The sequence below is a fragment of the Camponotus floridanus genome, unplaced genomic scaffold (genome assembly GCF_003227725.1).
Source record: "Camponotus floridanus strain SB8 unplaced genomic scaffold, Cflo_v7.5 scaffold7, whole genome shotgun sequence".
Taxonomy (NCBI): domain Eukaryota; kingdom Metazoa; phylum Arthropoda; class Insecta; order Hymenoptera; family Formicidae; genus Camponotus; species Camponotus floridanus.
Genome location: NW_020229838.1, coordinates 2662575 through 2684432, shown reverse-complemented (window position 1 = coordinate 2684432; position 21858 = coordinate 2662575). Strand labels below are relative to the sequence as shown.

The 21858-nt window shown below is 33.4% G+C and overlaps 3 protein-coding genes across 3 annotated transcripts in view; 1 reads left to right on the top strand and 2 right to left on the bottom strand.

The window, feature by feature from the left end:
- The window catches only part of LOC105256064, an 89088-nt gene extending 68080 nt beyond the window's left edge, over positions 1-21008 (top strand). The window contains exons 2-5 of the mRNA XM_025413785.1: positions 16135-16258; positions 16589-16776; positions 17733-17840; positions 20692-21008. Of these exons, the coding sequence (XP_025269570.1) occupies positions 16154-16258; positions 16589-16776; positions 17733-17840; positions 20692-20827 (537 nt within the window). The 5' untranslated portion in view covers positions 16135-16153 and the 3' untranslated portion in view covers positions 20828-21008. The remainder of the gene's footprint in view (positions 1-16134; positions 16259-16588; positions 16777-17732; positions 17841-20691) is intronic.
- On the bottom strand, positions 1781-5068 carry LOC112639523. The gene is made up of 4 exons (XM_025413782.1): positions 4913-5068; positions 4039-4225; positions 2443-2605; positions 1781-2072 (listed from the first exon to the last, which is right to left on the bottom strand). Exons 1-4 carry the CDS (start codon positions 5066-5068, stop codon positions 1922-1924), a joined length of 657 nt encoding a protein of 218 aa, XP_025269567.1. The 3' UTR covers positions 1781-1921.
- On the bottom strand, positions 10207-14509 carry LOC105256818. Its single transcript, XM_020028976.2, has 3 exons — positions 14480-14509; positions 14220-14394; positions 10207-10638 (listed from the first exon to the last, which is right to left on the bottom strand). Exons 1-3 carry the CDS (start codon positions 14507-14509, stop codon positions 10325-10327), a joined length of 519 nt encoding a protein of 172 aa, XP_019884535.2. The 3' UTR covers positions 10207-10324.
- Positions 21009-21858: the final 850 nt, after the last annotated feature.

Here is a 21858-nt window from a genome sequence, read left to right as displayed (position 1 = left end):
AAATTACTAACAATACGTAATTCTAATAAAATTAATAAGTTGTATAACATTGTATAATAAAGTTATACAATCTATAATTTGCGACAATATGCAAGACAGAATTCAATTTATTATAATTCTCTTAGGCTGGTATTCATAGTCCGATCTTATATTTAAGAATGTCTTAAGTGGTCCGAGGTTGACTTAAGACCTCATTCAATCAAATAGCTGCGTAGCATTTCAAGCTCGAACTTAAGACGATTTCAAATATAAAATCGGACTATGAATCGGACCGGCTTTACATTTTTACAATTTTTTTTGTAATACATAACATTTTACGCAATACATAAAATTATATATAGAATTCTAGCCGAATGTTATATATTATCTGAAAAAAAATTATCTTAAAAATTATTTTAAAAAATTATCTTAAAAAAATTATTAACAGAGATGTAAATTCAATCAGCTGCTAATAGAGTGAAGTAATATAATTGAGATAATAAAATAATTTTATGTAAAATATAGGCGATATATAAATCCAGCTAGCTCAATTTTTGTAGAGTACCATTCTCTTTTTATCACCATCTCCATGAAGCTTTGACCTCCTGTCGAGGACACACTGCTTATTGCCTTTTTTATTGCGTGATTACCAGCACAACTCGGATCATCCGATCCTATTTTTCATGTCACGTTTTCCTATCTGGATGCCGTAATATTGAGATTCCCTCACGCTTTTCCGAAAATCTATTCTTTTACTTTATAATATATCGAGGTCCTTTATTACTTTCTAAGAATCTTGCACTCTGCATATTAATATACGATTATTAAAAATTACTTTGCATTTCTTTTTTATTTATATACATTTACAAAAATTGAAAAAGATTAACAATTAATATTAATGTGAAATTTAATATGATAGAAATTTTAATTCTTTAATTAATATTAAATTTAAATTAATTTTTTAATTTAAATTAATATTAAATTAATTTTAATTCTTTAATTAATATTAAATTTAGGTCGCATCAAAATTAATACGATTTTGTATCGATTTTGTCCCTCTCAAATCAGTCTCTTTTGATACTATCGTAAGATTTATCATCACAACCAGTGTTTGCAGAGCAACCAGTGCACATAATATAGGGTGGAACGTGCGTTGGTATAGAAATAAGTTACGAGCTCCGATCGCACGATCGCGTCCGATCTAATATTACAAATATTAAGAAACAGGACAATGGCGGCAGGACGAAAGTGAATGAAAAAGAACGGTGAAAAGGAATCGTGAGAGGGAGATACGCGCGGAAGCGAAAAATATATAAAAGTCGCGTTCAAAAGCGATTGGAACGTGACGCAGTTATTGGGTTTGTTATTGCCAATATTCTCGTTCGACAACAGGTGCATGCGAGGAGAAAATGACCGGTTTGAAATTTATAGAAGCCAGAGAAATCGGCTACTAATCATCACGCGGTGCAACACAACTGTTATTAAAAAGGATAGTTCGTTTGCGTCTCCAATCTCCAGCAATTTTTTCACTGTATTCTCGTTCGAAGACTTATATCGGAAATACTTCGGAGAGCAACGTGTTACATGCATATAACTCAAATTTAATTTAATTTAATTAATTGCGTAATTTCAGCAAATGAAGTTTTGCGAATGGAAATTGTTAAGAACGTTTGCTTTTTCACAATAAATCATAAATAAAACTCTCTTGCTTTCTTTATAATTATTAATTAATGCAAATTAAATGTCAAATATTTCGTATTAAAAATAAAAAAAAATTACGACAAATATTGCCTTTCAACTGTGAGATTAAAAAAAGCACCAATCGATTCTGCTGTCACGATAGAGATTGCGCTAGATTTCTAGAGATATAATATAAATAGCGTTATGATATAGGGCTAAGACGCTAAAGTAAGAGCGCTTCTCACGGAATGGCACAGTTATTTTAATAGATTTCGGTAAAATAATCCAAGAGGCTTTCCGTGCATTCGGGATATAAGTTGTCGCAGTTGCTAGGATCTTGTTGTCCCGCGATCTCAGCGGCGTGATATTCTTGATCAAAAACATCCCCGTATGACTCAGATGTGGTGGAAGGCCTGAAATATTTATACTATATCAGAATATTGTATTATACTTTTAAAATTTATGACTTGTATTTTGCAAAAATATGTCGTGCAGAACGATTATTATAAAAACATATTAATAATGTAACGCTGTCGATAAAATAAAATAAAATCTGCTATTATTATAATAAGAAACTTGCCTCATAATATATATCTATATGCATATTTTGCAAGCATACACGTGAGTTCGGATATATACTATGCATAATATGGTCATGCATGAATTAACCGCGTTCCTAAGCTGTGACAATGGTACAGTAAACATAACAGTTCCTTAATCGCACAGCTATGCTAGGCTTAACGAAGATTATTCCAAGAGACTACTTGCCGGATTAACGCTTACGTGAGGAAAATATGAGCGAATTGCGCCGTCAGAGTGTGGCTTCGTCCGAAAGGCATCGTCGCGGCCTCGCAAATGGTTTTTAAGAGGCAGGCTTTACCAGAGCGTGTAGATTCGAAGAGCGACTCGAGAATCTTGTAGCATTCCCATCTAGATATCAGTGATGCTTCATCCGAAAAAATAATAACGAAGATAAAAAAGAAATATATATGAGAAAGATGGTATTAATTTCATAAATATAAAATTAAAAATATAAATAAAATATATATCATTAATTTTCCTTTTTTTTATTTTATTTATATTATATATCTTTTTTAAATTGTTTAGTTTCAAGTGCAGTTGATTTCGTAAATTATTTATTAAAATATAGTATGATTTTTTTTTTTGTAGAAAGACTTTTTTAAAGTCTAATAGATAGAGATATAAAGAGATATAATAAATATAAAGAGATATAAAGAGATATAATAAATTAATAATTATTTTCAGATATATAGTAATATTACTATACAATACTTTATAGCATAGAAAAAGTTTCAGATGAATAAATAAGATATTCTTTCTAAAAAATTAATGATAGATAATTTTCTTTTAATTAAAAAATATTTATTTTTCACCATATAATCTTCTTTTAAACTTGAGATAATGTACTTGAGATAACGTTGAGATTAATCTATATATGTATTGTTACATTTTTATATTCAGTTTGAGATATATAAGATTTGATTATGATATTACGCATTGTATGAGACTCTTTATATTATTGTCAAAAATTATTAATAAGAAAGATATTTCCAAGAAATATTCTTAAAAATCGCATTAAAGACCATAATTCTTTATGAATTTAATATACAAATAAGAAGATAGTAGCGACGAAAGAAATAAGAAAATATCCAAGCTGCGTTAAGTTTAGATTACTAGATCAAAGTGAAAATGAGAAAGTTTTTCGATAAAAGAGTAAAATAATATCCATTATCGCGAGATAAGCACGCGACAAAAGTAGCCTCATTAAATATATATTAAATATACGTATAAAGGGGGAAAAAATCTTCATCTTATTCGGTCTTGTCGGATCTCGAAAAACAGAATTTCAAAAGATTTTTCGATATATTTTATATGTAATGTTACTTTTATATGCAACGATACTTGATGAAATCTCAAGTTTTCTTCAACATTTATCTTTTCTTTTCGAATATATATCGATTCGAGAAACAGAAAGAAAACAAATCTTTTCCATAAAAATATTCAAAAGCTTACGAAACATCTGAATGACTCGAGATAAAAATATTATTTTAATTAATTAAATAATTAAATGCGCATTGGGCGCAATCAATTATAAAGTTGAGGATTTTAATTTATTTCCTTCTGCTTTTTAACGCGATGATTAAAATTTATTTAACATGAGAAAAATTGTTGATGTGAAAATTATTATAATATTCTATAACAAAGCAACGAATAATGAATTAACATTACAAGATAGCATGATGATATGACATATGTTTTTCTGTTGGAAGATGAGAAGAACGAGAAGAAGTTTTTAAGAGTAGAAGCTCGATAAATCAATTAGTTTCGCACCCTTTGCAAATAAAAAGAACGTGATACCTTTCGCATTTGACGGAGAAGCGTCATTCTCATCAGGCTCGACACGGCGACTGATCGATCTGTCATAGCGGACGTATGGATCCGTCAAGTACGAGGCGTTATAGGGCAGGTTGTAATTAAATTTCAACACATAGCCGATAATCATGCTGACGTCAACTTCCATGGGTAAACCGAGGCCGAGGATTAACTGGAACGGTTTTCAAATATAGGAAGGTGTCATCGATCGTTTGCCATAACCAGAGATCGAATCACGCCCTTCACCCTCTCGCCCTCTTCCTCACCCCTCCTCCCTTTCCAACACCGATCGAGATTCAATCGCACGAAATTAGATCGGAAAATGGGTGTCTCTCTCGAAACTCTGTGATTCGAATAACCGGCGATCGCGAACATCTATCAAACACGTCGTTCACTATCGAGAGTTGTATGAAATGATTCGAACAACACAAAACGATTTTTACTTAACTTTTACTTAACCTCGAAGAACTGAGAGTAAATCTTGTAAAATATTCTATAAAGTGCTATTCGACTTAAATAAATTAGACAACGGATACACTCAAATATTTATTTAAAATGACACATCGAATAATTCTAATTATTATGTAATTCCAAAAACGTTTCAATATCCATATGTCAATTCAATCAATCAAAAAAGAGCGAAATATTTGATTGAAATTTGAACAAAAATATAAAAATAATTATAATATATATTTTTATTGGAAATAAAATAAAAAAAAATAAATTCGAATAAATTAATTTATTTAGCAATAAATTTAGCAATAATCTTTAACAATTTCGTGAAAACGAGATATGATCTATTTATAATTTCTCACGTATTCTATCGCGCATTTTATTTAAGAGAAATCTTTGAGTATACCTGAACTCTCGTCGCCGCATTGGGCTTAGGTGGCGTGTACACCAAATATCTCTTATCGCGGGCAAACTTGCCGCTACTTTGAGATAAAGTGACAGCATAAATATCATGAAGGTAGACACACAAGATGGCCAGCAAGAATTCACGGGGGATTCGCATTCTTAAACTTTAGCGAAACTGACAATTTAACGCCCGTCAGTCGAGGTAGTCGAACGTGCCAATTATCGCAATTAATAGTTAGCAAGTTAGCCGACCACTGCGAGTTAACCGGATAATGAACTAAAAAAGCTTTACCTCTGTAAGATTTATGCCGATGGCACGTACAAAAATGAATTGAAAGAATAATATGGAAAAATTATTAAAAATAATGTAACAATCAATTATTAAAAATAATATAAAATCCTTTGTGCATATGAAATGTGTTTATTTATATATTTAAATTTTATTGCGTAATTAAGTGCATCAGATGTTCTCTCTAAAATGAGTAATTTGGGCATCATCATTGCTGTCATTTAATGCAGTAGTTAATGCACAATTAATCTCAGCGACATAATCACTTTGAAAGGATTTTGGTCATCCACAACTCAATAAATTTACGCGAATAGCTTGTTCGAGAGCGGATTAATACTCGCAATTCAAAGACCGTGACGTGCGGAATCAATAGCACCGCATGGAAAATCTTCTTATGGTTTAACAGAATTGATGAGAATAAAATTAAAGTACATACGCGAAAGTTTTATTATAATCAATTCCGCGGAACGAATAAGAATGCATTATTCAACTGATCAAGAAGCAATGAATTAAAGACTTGAGTTCGAAAGTGTTTCTAAAGAAATTTACGAAATGCTCGAAAGTAAGTGGATATTATTATATTGGGATGTATTTTTAATTAATCTAATTAATAATTTTCTTTTATTTATATATTTGTTCTTGCTTAAATTATAAAATTTAACATATTTATTTAGTTTAAATATTTTAACTTTTCTTGCTATAAAAATATCTAAAATTCATTAATCTTAAAAAAATATATATATGCATCAATAATTCTTTTAAAATTAAAAAATATTAAATCTTAAAAAATATTTTACAATAATTCAAACTTTAAATAATTTTCACTACTTTGTATCTTAATTTAAAAATGTACATTAAGAATTTTAATTTAATTTAGAATTTTACGTAGAATATTAATAAGTCATAAATTATTTACTATGGAAAAATGTATTCCAGATTGATTAATGAAGTCATATGTCGTGTAAAATCTGTAAAATGTGTTACATAACCTTTTTCAATAATTTAAATATAATATAAGTATATATTGTAATAAAATAATAAAGATATAATAAAAATCATATGATTTTTTAATACGTAAATGGTGGGAGATTGAAGGGAAGCTTAGGTTATAAATTTTTATAAATATCTAATAATGTCGAATTACATGATGCGAAACATGACGTGCATTGTGTTAGAATTTATGCGCGATGCAGCTCTCTGTCTCTCTTTCTCTCTCTATAATCACAGGAAAACATGTTTGGATATAAATTTTTGTCGACGGTAGGTAGGTATTGAAAAATGTTCGAGGGATTAAAGTTGTTCGAGATCATGAAAGCACCCGCTATTTAAAAAAGCTGCGCTCGTCGACCCACTTTCGAAGTATGTATCCTCCTGCCGTGTTTCACAGGGGAGAGAGATGGGGGTCGATGATCGTTAATATCGAAGCAGCTAGTAATAATAAGTGACCGGTAATTCTGCCTCCTTTGTCATTTTCTGCTCGATATTAAAAATCGATCGATTGCGTTAATAATATCGCTCATTTCGTACTCTAGGAGGAAGGGTAAAATGTACTTGACGAAAAATTCAATAAACGCGAATGAGAATAATATACGTTTCGCATTTCATACATCGAGTGATTGCCAATTGTAGCACGTTTTATTCTCTTTCGCGTATCTCTTGAAGAAAATCTTGCGCGTGTATAACAGAAAATATAAACACATCGAGGGACATCGCGAGCAGGATATTTCCTTCCCTTTATTTTTGCCGCATTCCTATGAGGTTGATTATACTAGTGGAAGAGTGGCGGGACGATATCGGCTCGTCGGAAGGATGGTAGAATATTCTAGGGAAGGGTAAAAAAAGTAACCGAGGGGGAAACGTGGTTATGAAAGGTGATTATCGAAAAACTCGGTGTGTAAGCTCGATGAAAAGCCCAGCCGCCGACTGGGAAAACTGTCTTCAATCCTCCGGCCCGGAACGGGCAGTTTAATGCAACGCATTTCACAGACAGCGGATAGCTGACGTCTAGAAAATCTCATAATGGTTAAAGGAAAAGCGAGGCTCGATTTCCATAAGCACCGCGAACGATGTTGACGAAGATTATCCCGGCTTATTTTTCTTGCCCGAGAGATTCAAACGTGCGGCTGTTTTCGCTCTCGCGTTCCTTTCAACGTTTTTTTGTACTTTAATTTCTCAATAATAATTTTTAATGCAACTAGAATCGATTCGATTACTAGTACCACTTTAATTGAATGGATTAATTTTTACTTTGTGATAATTTACAAAATATTGGGAATCTTGTATTTTTCTCTATATATTATAATTTCTTGCTAGATTTTCTCCATCATTCTTTTTTGATTTCACAGGTTTAATCAGACATTCGTTTTCTTTTATGGGAAAGAATAATTGTGTGGATCCTTTGTTAAAATCTGTAAACATAAATCGTTCTTGACAAACAACTTTTGTTATAAAGTAATGTATTTTATTGGATCGATACAAATGCAATAAACAAACCCTGTATCTATGAATGGCATTGCATCCTGTACACCAAATATCGTTGGATCTCGATCAAAGTTTTATTTTTGTTGCACAAGAGATTTATTTGCGGCAGAGCTTCTGCGCTAAGCGCGACGAGCGAACAATGCCTAATATTTTCTCATAAGCAATCATATAAAATCCCATAAGTCGCGAGAAGGAAGGAAAACCTTGATAAAAACCTTCTCTCCGCGTCAAATAAAAGAAAACGAATGGGAAGAAAAACGATCGAAACTTTTTTCCAGCTTGAAATGTTTCCAGCGACGTAAGCTCCATTGAGGATCATTTATCTTTTCTCAATACAACGGAATATTTCCGACATTCCTCAAACATAAGCAAAACGCAAATCAAGGTTTAAGCAGTGCGCGGATTTCACAAGCAAAATTTAAAGTAAACTTTCTCGAACAAACTCTTCATGAAAGCGTTGATGCGCATTAATAAGCAGCTTCAATATCACGCAAGAAAACTATACTTATTATTATTAATTTATTGTGAAAATATATATAAAAAATTTTCTTCCATAAATAGTTATACAGATGTAGAAAATTTTCTTCTATAAATAGTTTCTTCTCATGTAAATCGTGGATATTTAATAATTTAATTTATCTCACTCTTTTTCTCCGAAGAAAAATCTATTATGTTCAAAGTTCCTGTGATGAAGTGATTTAGAGCACCCGTTAATGAAGCAAAATGTATAAATTAATTTTAAAAATTTTAAAAAGCGCACACATATCGTTCTCCTTTTATAACTAATATCATAAAGATTCAGATATTATTTGATATAAAATGATTGTTTTAACGTCAGTCCTATTTAGTGTATTAATTTTTCATCAACACATGCAAGAGAAAGTTTACGCGGACAAACATCGCAATTTTTCAATTCTCTTTGGGCGATCCCTTTCAATCTTTCTTGCTATCTCCGAGCACATCAAAATCACCCGATTAAAATTACAGCCCTCTGCGGTCAGTTTCAAGATATTCCAGAGGGTTTTCTTCCATTTTCAAAAAATAATTTAAACGACTGGAGGATCTGAACGCATAAAAAATAACATAGGATTAACTGCAAGGGTCGTGAACTTTTTCAGCAAGGAGTGCTTTATCCTCAAGCTTTTTACCGAATTTATACACTGCTCATAACTTTTAAAAAATATATTTGTAGAGAAACAAGCAGGTTTTTCTCTCACAGTTTTAATTATTATGCAAACTGCGATCTGATTAAAAAAGAGAATTTTGTAAATTAAAAATAATTATGCATTCAAATTCTTATGTATTTTAAATTTTTCATTTCATCACACATCAACACTTATAATTCCAAATATGCGGTAATATTATTGCTAAAAAGAGAAACTCTCTATTTATATAATTCTCAAATTATAGATATTTATTTTTACGCATTAATTTTTTCTGTTCATTTCACAAATCAATATTCCGAAAAAGTTAACAGTTAAATCTTTTATAAAAAAAAATTCTACATAATAATTTATTAACTGAACCTAGCCAAATCACGGTACTAAAAAAAGCTCGCTGTATTCAACGAATTGCAAATACACGGCGGATCTGCGTAATACATATTTGCCTTTAGTTAATCGATAAATACTTAATTCATAAAAGCGTCATGATTTTAAAGTAAGATAAAAATCATGGAAAATTTTATAGGAAGCTTGAAAAATTCAGCATAATGTACGAGCTACCCATTTATAATATAAAAATGCAAAAAGAAGTGCGTTCCGCGAAGACAATAAAGCGTTGTTTTCACTCGTGAAAAGTCGAACGTCCCGCTTTTTCTGACTCTGGACCGGCGATGGTGGAAAGAGGAATGCGAAAAAATTTTGCTGGAAATTGCTGCTTTAACGAGTGAAACGACGACGTGATAGCACCGACCGGGCAAACTTTTGGAACGATCGCGAAACGGACAGGTGGACGTTCCTGGCTTTTGCATACTTAGCAATTTCATCGTTTTGTGTGCACCCTTTACGAAGTTCTCTTTATAAATTATGCAGGAGACCCATTTTTTCTTCTTTTACGCGGGAACTCGCTCACGCCGATGGTCCTTTCCTTCGGACAATAGCGATTCAAAGAGACTCCTTCTCGAGTCACGGATTTTATTCACGTTATGTCAGCATGTTTGAGAAGAACTGAAAAGAATTCGAGACCGCAATATGACTTTTAATGCACAATTCTGCATAAGCATTATCTCGATATACGTTCAGATTTCTTTTCTTATGTTATTTTACTTTGCGATGCCACAGATAGCTAATGTATATTGAATAATCAGCAAAAAACACCAAAATTTATAACTATATCCGCATGCTAGTCAGAGATAGAAAAGACAATAAGGCTTCAATCTCTTCATTTACCCACAAAATAATTTATATTTGAAAAACAAGTGATATTTTAAAGGCTTGAAAAAATAAATCTTTACATTAAAATTTAATGTATATTAATTTTTTGAAGGTTCTTATAAGGTAGATTTTTAAAATTTTATTCTTGCATTCTGTAATCCATAAACGAGCATTACATCGACAATTTCGTGCTACCTTTGGTCAGTTAGTCGATGAACGAATCTGCGAAAAATTCACGGAACTTGCGTTATTCGGAAAATGGATTTACTCAAACGTGCAGTCTGGTGAAGTAATCGAGCGGATTGTAGTCGCATTCTGGATAAAAGAGCGCGCATTTCCCGCGCGTATTCCTACCGATCGCCTCGGCGGCATGGTACTCGCAATTCGAATAGATTTCGTATTCCTCGCTGGTCGTCGACGGCGTTAGGAGAACGTGCAATAGCTCCCCCAGGAGCCCGTGTCCTTTGTCGAAGGGATACGCTGCGGATTCGCAGACGACGCGCAACAGACAGGCTCTGCCGGAGCCGAAGCGCTCCATCGTTGATTCCAGCATTCCGTACAGTGTCCATCGTGTCATGTAACCTGGAAACAAAACGAAAATTACGTGAACACAACATCTAGGTTACATCGAGTTTCTATCCCCACGTGTAAACATTACAGAAAGAATCTAAAAGCAAGGAAGATCTTCTCACAAATTAGTTAATGCAATTCTTAAACGAGTTGTCTCTTTTCGTTTACGGTGAATACAATACATATATACAGGGTGTTTCTTAATAAATACGAACAATTTTAGGAAATGATTCTTTGTCGAAAATTAAGGGGGGTTTTTCATATAAACATTAAAAAATTCTAAAAAAAATTGAATAGGGATTGTTGGTTTCATCTCCTTACAATATGGGAAACTGAAAAAAAATATTAATAAATAATCTTTTGACTAGAACCTTTTGAGTAGAAAATATCCACCTAATTTTATTTCTTTAACTTATTCCAAATTTGAGAAAAAAAATAAAAACCTAATTTTTATCCCATTTTTGGAGGAATGTAACTACACAGAGAGGGATATAGGAGTATATGTTTATATGAAAAATCCCCCTCCGTCGTGTGTCCTATCTGTCTATATATATAGAGAGAGAGACAGAGAGAGAGAGAGAGAGAGAGAGAGAGAGAGAGAAGGAAACAAAATAAATAAATAAATAAAAATATATATATATATATATAAATGGATAGATAAAAGTTAAAGATATATTAAAATTCCATAATATAAAGCTAGAAAAAATTGACTGTCTATTTTGTATTCTAAATATCCTTCGTATTCTTCGAATCTCTATGGGATCAACATCAGTCTCAAATCTCGTAAAAAAGAACTGACCGTGCAGCGACTTTCGGAACGTGCGTTAATATTACGACAAGGATCGTAAAAGAAGCGTATGATAGCAAGATAGTGCTGTGTCGAGAGACCCATCAATGTTAGCGGTGAAATGATTCTTTGTCGAAAATTAAGGGGGGTTTTTTCATATAAACATTAAAAAATTCTAAAAAAAAATTGAATACGGGTTGTTGGTTTCATCTCCTTATAATATGGGAAGCTGAAAAAAAATATTAATAAATAACCTTTTGACTAAAACCTTTTGAGTAGAAAATATCCATCTAATTTTATTTCTTTAACTTATTCCAAATTTGAGAAAAAAATAAAAACCTAATTTTTATCCCATTTTTGGAGGAATGTAACTACACAGAGAGGGATATAGGAGTATATGTTTATATGAAAAATCCCCCTCTGTCGCGTTATATATATACGCGTATATATATATATATATATATATATATAGAGAGAGAGAGAGAGACAGAGAGAGAGAAGGAAACAAAATAAATAAATAAATAAATAAATAAAAATATATATAAATATATATATATATATATATATAAATATATATATATATAAATATATATATATATATATATATAAATGGATAGATAAAAATTAAGGATATATTAAAATTCCATAATATACAGCTAGAAAAAATTGACTGTCTATTCTGTATTCTAAATATCCTCCGTATTCTTCGAATCTCTATGGGATCAACATCAGTCTCAAATCTCGTAAAAAAGAGCTGACCGTACAGCGACTTTCGGAACGTGCGTTAATATTACGACAAGGACCGTAAAAGAAGCGTATGACAGCAAGATAGTGCTGTGTCGAGAGACCCATCAACGTTAGTGGTGCAACAGCACGTGTTTCTATTGACTTCCCCGAGAAACTGCCTCGCGGAAGTTCCTTCCGGGCGAAAATGAGGAGAAAAACCTAATGCCGATGGCGAGTTCGCCTCGTAAAAAGGGAGAAACATCTGTGGTAAACAGTCATTCGGTCGTCGCCACTAGAAATGTACGGTTGCTGTTAGTGAAGCGACGAAAAAGAACGTGGGGATGTCGCTTTAAATAAGTTATAGTAAACTTAAAAACCGCATGGTACATCGCGCCAGCAAATTGCTCTCGCAAAATAGTACAAATGCGACTTTCATGCATAAATAAAAAAAAATCAAATACAAATTTCGACAATTGCACAAATTTCAAAAATTTGTCCTCTGGAAATTAAAAAGGAAAAAAAAATCTTTATATTCTGATATATGTATAATTCTGTTTCTAATCCACTTGCAATTACATTTTTTAAGAGTGTCATTATCTTTTCAAACGTCATTATCTTATTTTTAATCGTTGCGATAGATTATGTTGAAGAGAAAGATTATCTCTTGCAGAGAGAGGGAGAGGAGCCGGCCATATTGCCGCTGATAAAAATTCCAGTAGCTTCGATTTCTCTCTTTATTCTCGTTTTATTTCACGACTAAAGCAATTTTCCATAAAAAAATGCGAGCAAAGATAGTCGGATAGGCATGCAAACTTTTCAGTATCGTATTTTATCGATAATTTTCAATAAAGAATGCGCCTCAGGCGAAGAATTCTTGTGCCCTTAATTTTTTTCTGCTACACGATACGAAAACGTTGTGATAAGTTTTCCATAAGAAATGCGAAATTAAATATGTCCCCCCATTATTTACACTGTACATAATTAAAAAAATAAGTCCATTTCTCCGATAGAATCACTCTCTATCGATCTTTCTCTTTAAAAAATTCGCTTCTCGAATAAAAATATTATAATAAGATATTATATTATAATTATATTATATTGTTATTATACAGTAAGATACTAGATATACTCTTAGCAAATTTTTACCATGAAACTCTTATAATATTAAATGAATGTGTATGAAATCCTTTTTCCGAGAGTTTTTATAAAATGATACTTCCGCTAAAAATTAAAATTGTTGTAAAATAATAAAATTAAATTAAAATCTGTAAGTATTTTAACCATATCCTAGAAATATTTCACTTCTTACCTTCTCCTACGAATATCTACTAAACGTATAATTAATCACTCCAGAAGGGGAATTAATTACATCTCTTCATTAATATTCGGTGTTTATCTCCGCGGTTAAGTGGATAAGGGAGCAGAATCAATATCTGAAAATATTTGAAGACACATACATCATTTCTGCCGAACATTTTTGGATAATATTTGTGACTAAAAACGTTTAATCGCTGAATCTAAACGTTTATGAAAACAAAATAAATAGAGAATATTTGTAAAAGGAGAAAAGTCAACAAAATGTTATGACGTGCGCATGCACTAGCTAGTGATCCTTGTAATATTACATCCCTCTTCGCATCTCTAACGAGGGAGATCTAATACCTTTACATCAATTAGCTAACATCCGCACATAAATTCACCGCTTTATGTGTTCGCGATGCTATCCCTTCGTTAATCGCGTCCCTTAAATACGTGACTCCGCACTCGTTGCGTTTCATTAAGCCGTGCGTTCGTTCCGCACCGCGGTTTAATTACCCACGTCGCTTTCTCGCCACTATTATGCGTTTCATTATCGTCCCGTTCGTTACACTTCGTGATTTCCGTTTCGCGCATTTCTGTTCCGAGAGATTTTCCGCGAGGACGAAAGTGCCTTTGACGGCGCGATACGCAAAAACGAGGAGGGAAAATTAAAAACGAGCGTAATCCGTGGGACTGCGTTGCACGCTCAGGGAAGAGGGACGAAGGAAGGGGGAAGCTCATTTTTATATACACGCGCGATTAAGCCGCGACTGCACTTTACCTCCGCTCGTTGTCGTCCGCGATAATGCAAAGTCGTTCTCGGATCTCTTTAATCGTGACCGCCACTGCTGCACAAAGTCCGACGCGTTGTAGGGAAGATCATAATTGCATTTCAGCACATAACCGAGAATCGTGGATACCTCACCCTCCATGGGCAGCCCGAGTCCGAAGAGCACCTACGCAAATTTAATTAAACGCTTGGTGCGAGAACTTTAGCTATTTCTTTAGCTCCGTCGAGAGATACGTTAAGTCAATATTTACAACGAAGGTGATAACACTGATAATTTCCATCGTCCTGATCATATCACTGATCTGTATCATGAAAACGCGTCGAATATTATCTTTTTTTTTTAAACAAATTCAATTAGAGAATTAGGATTATGGGAGTAATTTTTGCAAAGCTCTGTGAAATTCATATTCGAGTGCGATCGATATATATGATAAGAAATATATTTATTTATTTATTTCAACAATAACTTTTATATAGTCTTTGTAGCTGTTTTCTTTTTCTCTTTTAAACACTAAAGTATAAATTCTATTTCGAATGCGAAAAGCATGAAATAATGAAAAAAAACAGAAATCCAATATAACAATTTTATACAAATAAAATATACTTGTTTCTTTATTAAAAGTAATATACTTTTTTATTCAAAATTATTTGATATATCGTAATATCTGTTCTCTTTTGTGACTATAAATTACAAATATGTATAACACATAATATTAAAATAATATAAGCTCTATAAAAAAACATGCGGAAATGATATTTTAATATATATTATCTTTATAATTTGTCAAAGTTTAATCTATCATGCATAAGATGAAATAGAGCGTAAATAAGGAGATTAAAAGCTCCAATCATCATATCAAACAAACGAAAATGTAATATGAGAGTAAAATCGTACGTATATGTGCAAGATTTATCTTGATTTAAAATTTTCAATGTATGAAAACTGAAATAATTTAATCAAATATTATTTCGTTATAACACATACATATATACATGTAACACTTTACTATTATTATTATTTTATCTATATTATTATTATATTACATCATTTATATTCAAATGTTACATACCTGATATTTCGTCTCGCTCTTTTTCGGATCAGGAAATAAAAGATGCCGTCGTTCTCGAAAGAAATTTATCACTCGGTGATTCGATTTAACTTGGAATCGACAGATATACATGAGAAAGGCCATTAGTATCAAAAAAGAAACTTTCGTCATTTTAGTATTCATAATCTCAGGATTTAGTTAAAACAATTGTGAAGATCGCAAGATATGACGAATCAATATCTTGGTCGCAAACTAATTAATACGAAAAGGCTTCCGTGTATGCACATTAGTTAACGTTCGTCACTCATAACTGTGACAGAGACCGATTTGCATGACGTCGCAAAGCACTTCTCGATTGCCCACACAAATCGACGTAAAGTTCTAAAGTGTGCAGATTGAAACGGTTTCTGCAAATCTGAGCTGTCATGCTTTGCTGGGCAGAAAAGATCTTGTAAGCTTCAGAATTCGATATTTTCTCTTTTCACTCAGTTTCGCCAGATGTTTATTGAACTCTAATTGATCTAAATGATATTAGTTTTATTTATTAACAATCAAACCAAAGCAAAGGGATGTGTTTTGTTTGATTTATTAACAATCAAACAAGAGAAGTAAATTTGTAAATAATAAAATTAAATAATAAAATTAAATAATAATAATAATAATGTAAATAATAATAAATAAAATTATGTAAATATTAAATGGAGAGAAAAGAGGAGAGAGACAGAAATATATATACATATATAGCAATTATTATGTATATTGCTTCTATATGTTTGAATAATGTTGAAATTGATTTACTTCTCAATTTTGAATTTTTTTCATTATGTAATCCAAGATAAATTTTTGGCAATTTGTAGATTTTTCATACTTAATTTGATGCTGATATCCTATGTTGTATCAAAGATGATGAACTCGGATATCGCAGAAATATTGCATCGGCCAATCAGAAGTCTGTCATTTCCTGAAAACAGTAACATGGGTGTGAGTATAAATACATATTTAAAACAAGTTAAGATATGTCATACATTAAGCTAAAAATTATAATCATATTAGTTAGCAATTTATTGCTATAGATAGGAAATATTGGTAAAAATAATTTCCACTATATTGCAATCATATTTTTGCGTTTTTCTCTTCCTTAGAATTTATATATTTTTTCCTCAGCATCATTTCTTATTATTCGTTAAAAAAATATCGATTTCGGAGAATGAGAGTTGTAAGATCTTGTTCCCTTGAAAATTTCATAATCCCGAGAAGAATCTAACGCAGAAATGAAATCGCTCGACGATCATGCGATTAATGTTTTCACAGATCTTCGTCGCTATCGCAGTACCGCTCGAAAATCCGCTGAGTTCTATCTCCCTGTCGTACTTCTTCGAAGCTAACTACGTTCTACCACCGAACATAACGTACTTTGAGCCCTGGACGGAGCTAAAAAGGAAAAAGCGGACTATCGACAGAGCCACGATCTATCGAGTTCTGGAAAGTAAATTCGAGAGGCAAGTTCGCAAACAGACAGCCATACGTTACGAGTTGGCCCCCTTTTTCCTTCTATAATTCCTTGTGTAATCCTTTCGCGTTACTTTATGTTTCTTCTAAGTCCTGGTACAATCTATCTATGACAATTTCTTAAATTTTCTTGAGCTAATTCGAATTCAAAGTACACGATCGATCTATCTTTAAATTTGATAAGACTGCAGCTGGTCTAAACGAGAAAAATTTAATTCTAACAATAAGCTAAACTATAATAACAAATTCGAATTATAAATCCTTTATCATTTTCGTCCTCTTATTTAAATTTCTAATTGAATTATGTTAGATTAATTCTGATTTCATGATTATACATATTGTCTTATTTTTCAACGCTATTTTGCTATATATTTTATATTTTATATTTTTGTACATTTATGTATTTTTTATACATTTGCATTTTTATATCAAGAAATTTATATCTCCAAAATAAAATTGACTTCCGCTTTCAACGACTAAATTGATAAGTCCTAGTGTTCTTGGAAATAATAATCAATTAATAAATTTGTAAATTAATACATCGTAAATGATTTTTGACTGATGATGAGATTAATCAGCGATTCTCGATTATCGCGCGAATCACACGCTTATCGTGCAATACGAGAATTCGATAGAAGAGAAGTCTTTCGAGATACTACAGCATCGCGACACTCGGAACAGAAATCGGCGGAGATTCGAGATAGAGAGACACAAATGTACTCTTGACTCCACTTTACGAGCATTCGGGGTGTCTGGGAATTGCGTAACATGTTTGACTCGGTATGTACGTGTGTATTCGCGCGAATATAGGCAACGAATTATGTATGCACACATGAGTCTTCAATCCGGTATTTAGAGAATCGTAAAGCGCAAAGTAAACACGTCACGTCTCGTTCTTCCATCGCCCATCTCCGTGCGCTTTCTTGATTTTTCTCTTTGCTTTCAGCTCCGGGAATCCCGGAAGAGAGTGCCTTCTGAGAGCGATCTGCGAAACCTCGGAATATCCGCTTCGGCACAACGGAATCATCGGCGACATAATGCACGTGATTTTCACGTAAGTCCCTGTTGTTGACGTAACAATGACGGCCGAAATTTTATAACATTGCCGATATTACATAAATCGCAAATCAAGAGAATAACAATTAAAATCATTTCTTTTCTTTTATACTTTCTTCCAATCTCTTAAATAATTTTTTCTAAAATCATATAAAGCATAAATGAAAAGAAAAGCTCTATATTTCGAAGAAAGGAGCTTTTATAAATTATTTCTGTGTACTCTGCGAAATTGGAATATTGTAAAATTTCGGCTATACATTTTAAAAAATTATGACAATCTATTACACTTGTTAATAATAATTGTTAATAATTCAGAATAATTTTTTCATTTAATAATACGACTCTCGAAGCTCTTTGTAATTCGGAAACGAGCTGTAATGTTGAAGCAATTAACGAACTATTATACACACAATAAGATTCGCGAATGTCGATTAATAACTGGCAGTCTCTCGTCTACCCCTCTTTCTTTCCACGATATTGTTCGCTCGACTGGCGAATAAAACTCGCTAAAAGAGGAAGCAAACGTGAATTTTCTCTCTTCTGCAAAAAGAAGAAGAAGTAGAAAAGCGCGCCGCTCGCGGGCCTTTTTTTCTCCCAACACAAGGGCGTTTCAAGGCGCTGCAAATTGGAGCAGATACGCGCGCCGTAGAAAAGCAAATTTGGCTTCCTCGCAACCAACCCGTCCACGCTATAGAGACGTGCATCCGTTTCGCTTCGATCCGCTTCTCCCTGCCTCGTGAACGAATAAGCTCTCCGATCAGGAACGTATGAATAAAGGACACGAACCTGCGGGCAAAAGCGACAACATTGTCCGCCACGACGAACGGACGAGAAAGTTCATCTTTGTATAACGCGCAAACATCTTGATAAATTGCACTTTTCGCGAAAAGCGCCGAGAACTTTCCTTTCGTTTCTCTCATATCTTATATCATATAAAAAAATATAAAAAAGCCTGTTGTACATAAAAGTAAAAGCTTGTTATATTCATTATTTTCCAAAAAATGCGCAATAATATCGAAATGACGGCAAAAAGCTCCATGTATAATATTTTCTATTAATTATAAATATATTTTAATGTCTTCAACATTTTTTTAAATCTTTCAAGACACTTTAAACGTCGTAGCATGCATTAAATCCAATCGGTTAACGGCTTTCCTCGAACTGGCAGCGGCGCACGAAGTAAAAATGGCGGAAAAAGAACCGCGAGTGTCATCCCTTTAAGATTCTTGTATCTCGGCACGAGAGATGCGCAATCTTACTCCCATCGCATTGTCGTTTTCATCGTCGGGGATGCGACAATGCACGATTCCCTTCTGTAGAAAATGTTTCGCGCAGAAACAGCAGGGAAAGAATATACAAAGAAGCGAGAGCTCATTTCGCGTCTTCCTTCTTAACGTTGCACTCGTGCCATGCGCTGATGCATTATTACGCCCTGCCCGGATGCATCTTCATCTTTTTGACTAGCAGAAGAAACGTGAAATTACGAGGGAACTCCATCTAACTCACGAGAACGGCCGAGAAAGTCCGAATCGTTAAAAACAATAAAAAGGGAACGAAATATACGGACAGCGAAGTAACTTGTTATATCTAAAATAATTTCGCGCATTGATGTATCATGGAAGATTCTCTCGCACGCCATTCCTTCGATATTAAAATTTTTTCCGCTGTATCTTCGAAAAAAAGAATTACTTTATAACACGAATTACTTCGTTATTCCTGTTCGCCAGTCAAGAAACATTGAATACTCGATTCGCTTCGTAAGTAGACAACAAAGTTGCGAAGTTACGGCGCGGCCGTTCTAAATTTTAATAAAACCGGCAATAAAGTTTCGAAAGAGGAACGCCCGGCGCTTTCTCTGGACGAAGGTCGGAAAGCAGGACGATACGCCCTTCGGATATTTCAGAACGCGAAGATGCATCCTCGTTCCCGCGAGCCCCCGAAAAAAAAAAGAAAGAAACTCAGAGGGGAATATTACCGTGAAGGAAAAATATTTTTCATTCGGTTCGTTTCGAGCACGCAGGATATTCAAGATTTATCGTCTCTCATCGAGAGGGCTTATGTACTCCCCCGAGAGAGAAAGAGACGAGGGGGCGGGATTATGAGAGACGAATCGGGCAAAAGGGGCTGAAGGAGAAGGGCAAAAAAACAGGCAGACGAAATAAAACTCCAATAAACCGATTGTATCGTCGCGCGCAATATAACGAAAGACGATATAAAAAAAATTGAGCCGGTGTGTGAACCGTTTTCTCTTTTCTTTTGTTTCTTAAAATGACGATTACCATGCGAGATAGCGATATTCCGGAGTTGTTTCCATCGTAAGCGAACGCTCGCGGAATCTCGAGCGCAAAAAATCGAAAAGACGAACAAACACAGGGCAAATTGCGTTCGTGAAATTACGGATAAGACGCCTGTAATCTTTTCTTCAGCTCATTATCCGCGGATACACAAAAATAATGCCGAATATATCATCAGGTTATTGCATTCGGGCGAAAAGGGGATGAAGCCCTCAGTCAACATGAGCGCACAGTATCAGAGAAAATTGCTATCGTGATTTTCGGCGGAAATAACAAACACCTACACGATTCAGCAGAGAAAAAGAAAGATCTTTAATTCTAATTTTATTTGCAAACAAAATTTTAATTATTTGACGTTGCAAGTTATAAAATGAATGCATTCTTATTAGATTCATTTTATCTCAATTCATTTTATCTCAATGCATTTTATCTCAATTCATTTTATCTCAATTCATTTAAAGTTCTTCTTTAATAAGGTTCTCCCTCAATGCAATGATTGCGAAGGATAACAGATTTTTATTGCGGTTTAATTATATGAAGGAATCGTGTTTTCAGTCCTAGCGCGTCGAGGCACGAAGAATTGCCGCAAGATGTTGTCGAGGCCGAGCTAGTCGGCCGCAATGGAAACTGCTCCAAGTACCAACCGCAATGTCCGCAGGGACTCTTCGACTTGATTGGAGTCCTCGCGTGAACTCTGAAAAATCGTCGCCAAGTTTACCGTGTGGTTTTCGAGAAACAAACAAACAGTCTAATTGCGCCGCTATTGAAAAGCTACGTCCACATGTTGTCAAACGTGAATGTAATATGTTTCTGTAGTTTCGACAGTCTCGTTGATTCGATCTATTAGATAGAGAGAGATGTGTATTGACAGAGAATTGTAGAATTGTAAAAAAATATCGAAATAAAAAAATATCCTTTTAATTAAGGATACATTTATATTTATGTATAGAATATGCGTGTAAATAACGTATGTTTAAGCTGTTATACCATCGTACATTTTAATGTATAATAAATTATGGTTTTAAATCAATTATTGTGCATCTATTTCGAATCACATATAACCGCATCTTTTCTCTTATAAATTTTAATCATAGTTTTCAAATTCATATAAATTCCTTACTATCGCACCACCTAGGTAAGAATTCACGATGGAATATTTAGTATCTTTCCTTAAAATCCTGTCCAGTATCTCGCGTGGAAGATTACGCTGAATTTTTCACACGATTGTTCTTCTCTGGTTGCTTCGCAAAATTATTGGAGCCTTAAAACGCCGCAAAAGTAGGCGCTTTAAGAAACAGTTAATTTGTACTCGATGATATATAGCAAACTAAAAGTCCTTCGGGTATATCCTTACCGTTTATTCGCAGTTTATTATCTACCGGAAGATCATCGCTGCGCAGAAAAAGAGCGAAGAAATTGACGAATGTCTTGTATTATCGAATTATCGCGGGAACGAATTTATATACTCGCTCGTAATTGTCGTGTGATCGTAAATCTCAAAAAGAAGGAAGGATATAAGAATTATTGCCACATTTCTTCGTCCTAGTATCCGCTCCCAAGCGAGGCTGCGTTCGAGTTATTTCAGCGCCGACACCGCTAAGGAAGATCATATTGTACGATTGTGATAATATATCATCCCTCGCTTTATGAAAGTAATTAAAACAATGATAGACGAATGATTAAAGCTAATTATTAGATTATTACGATATTGAATTTTTTTTT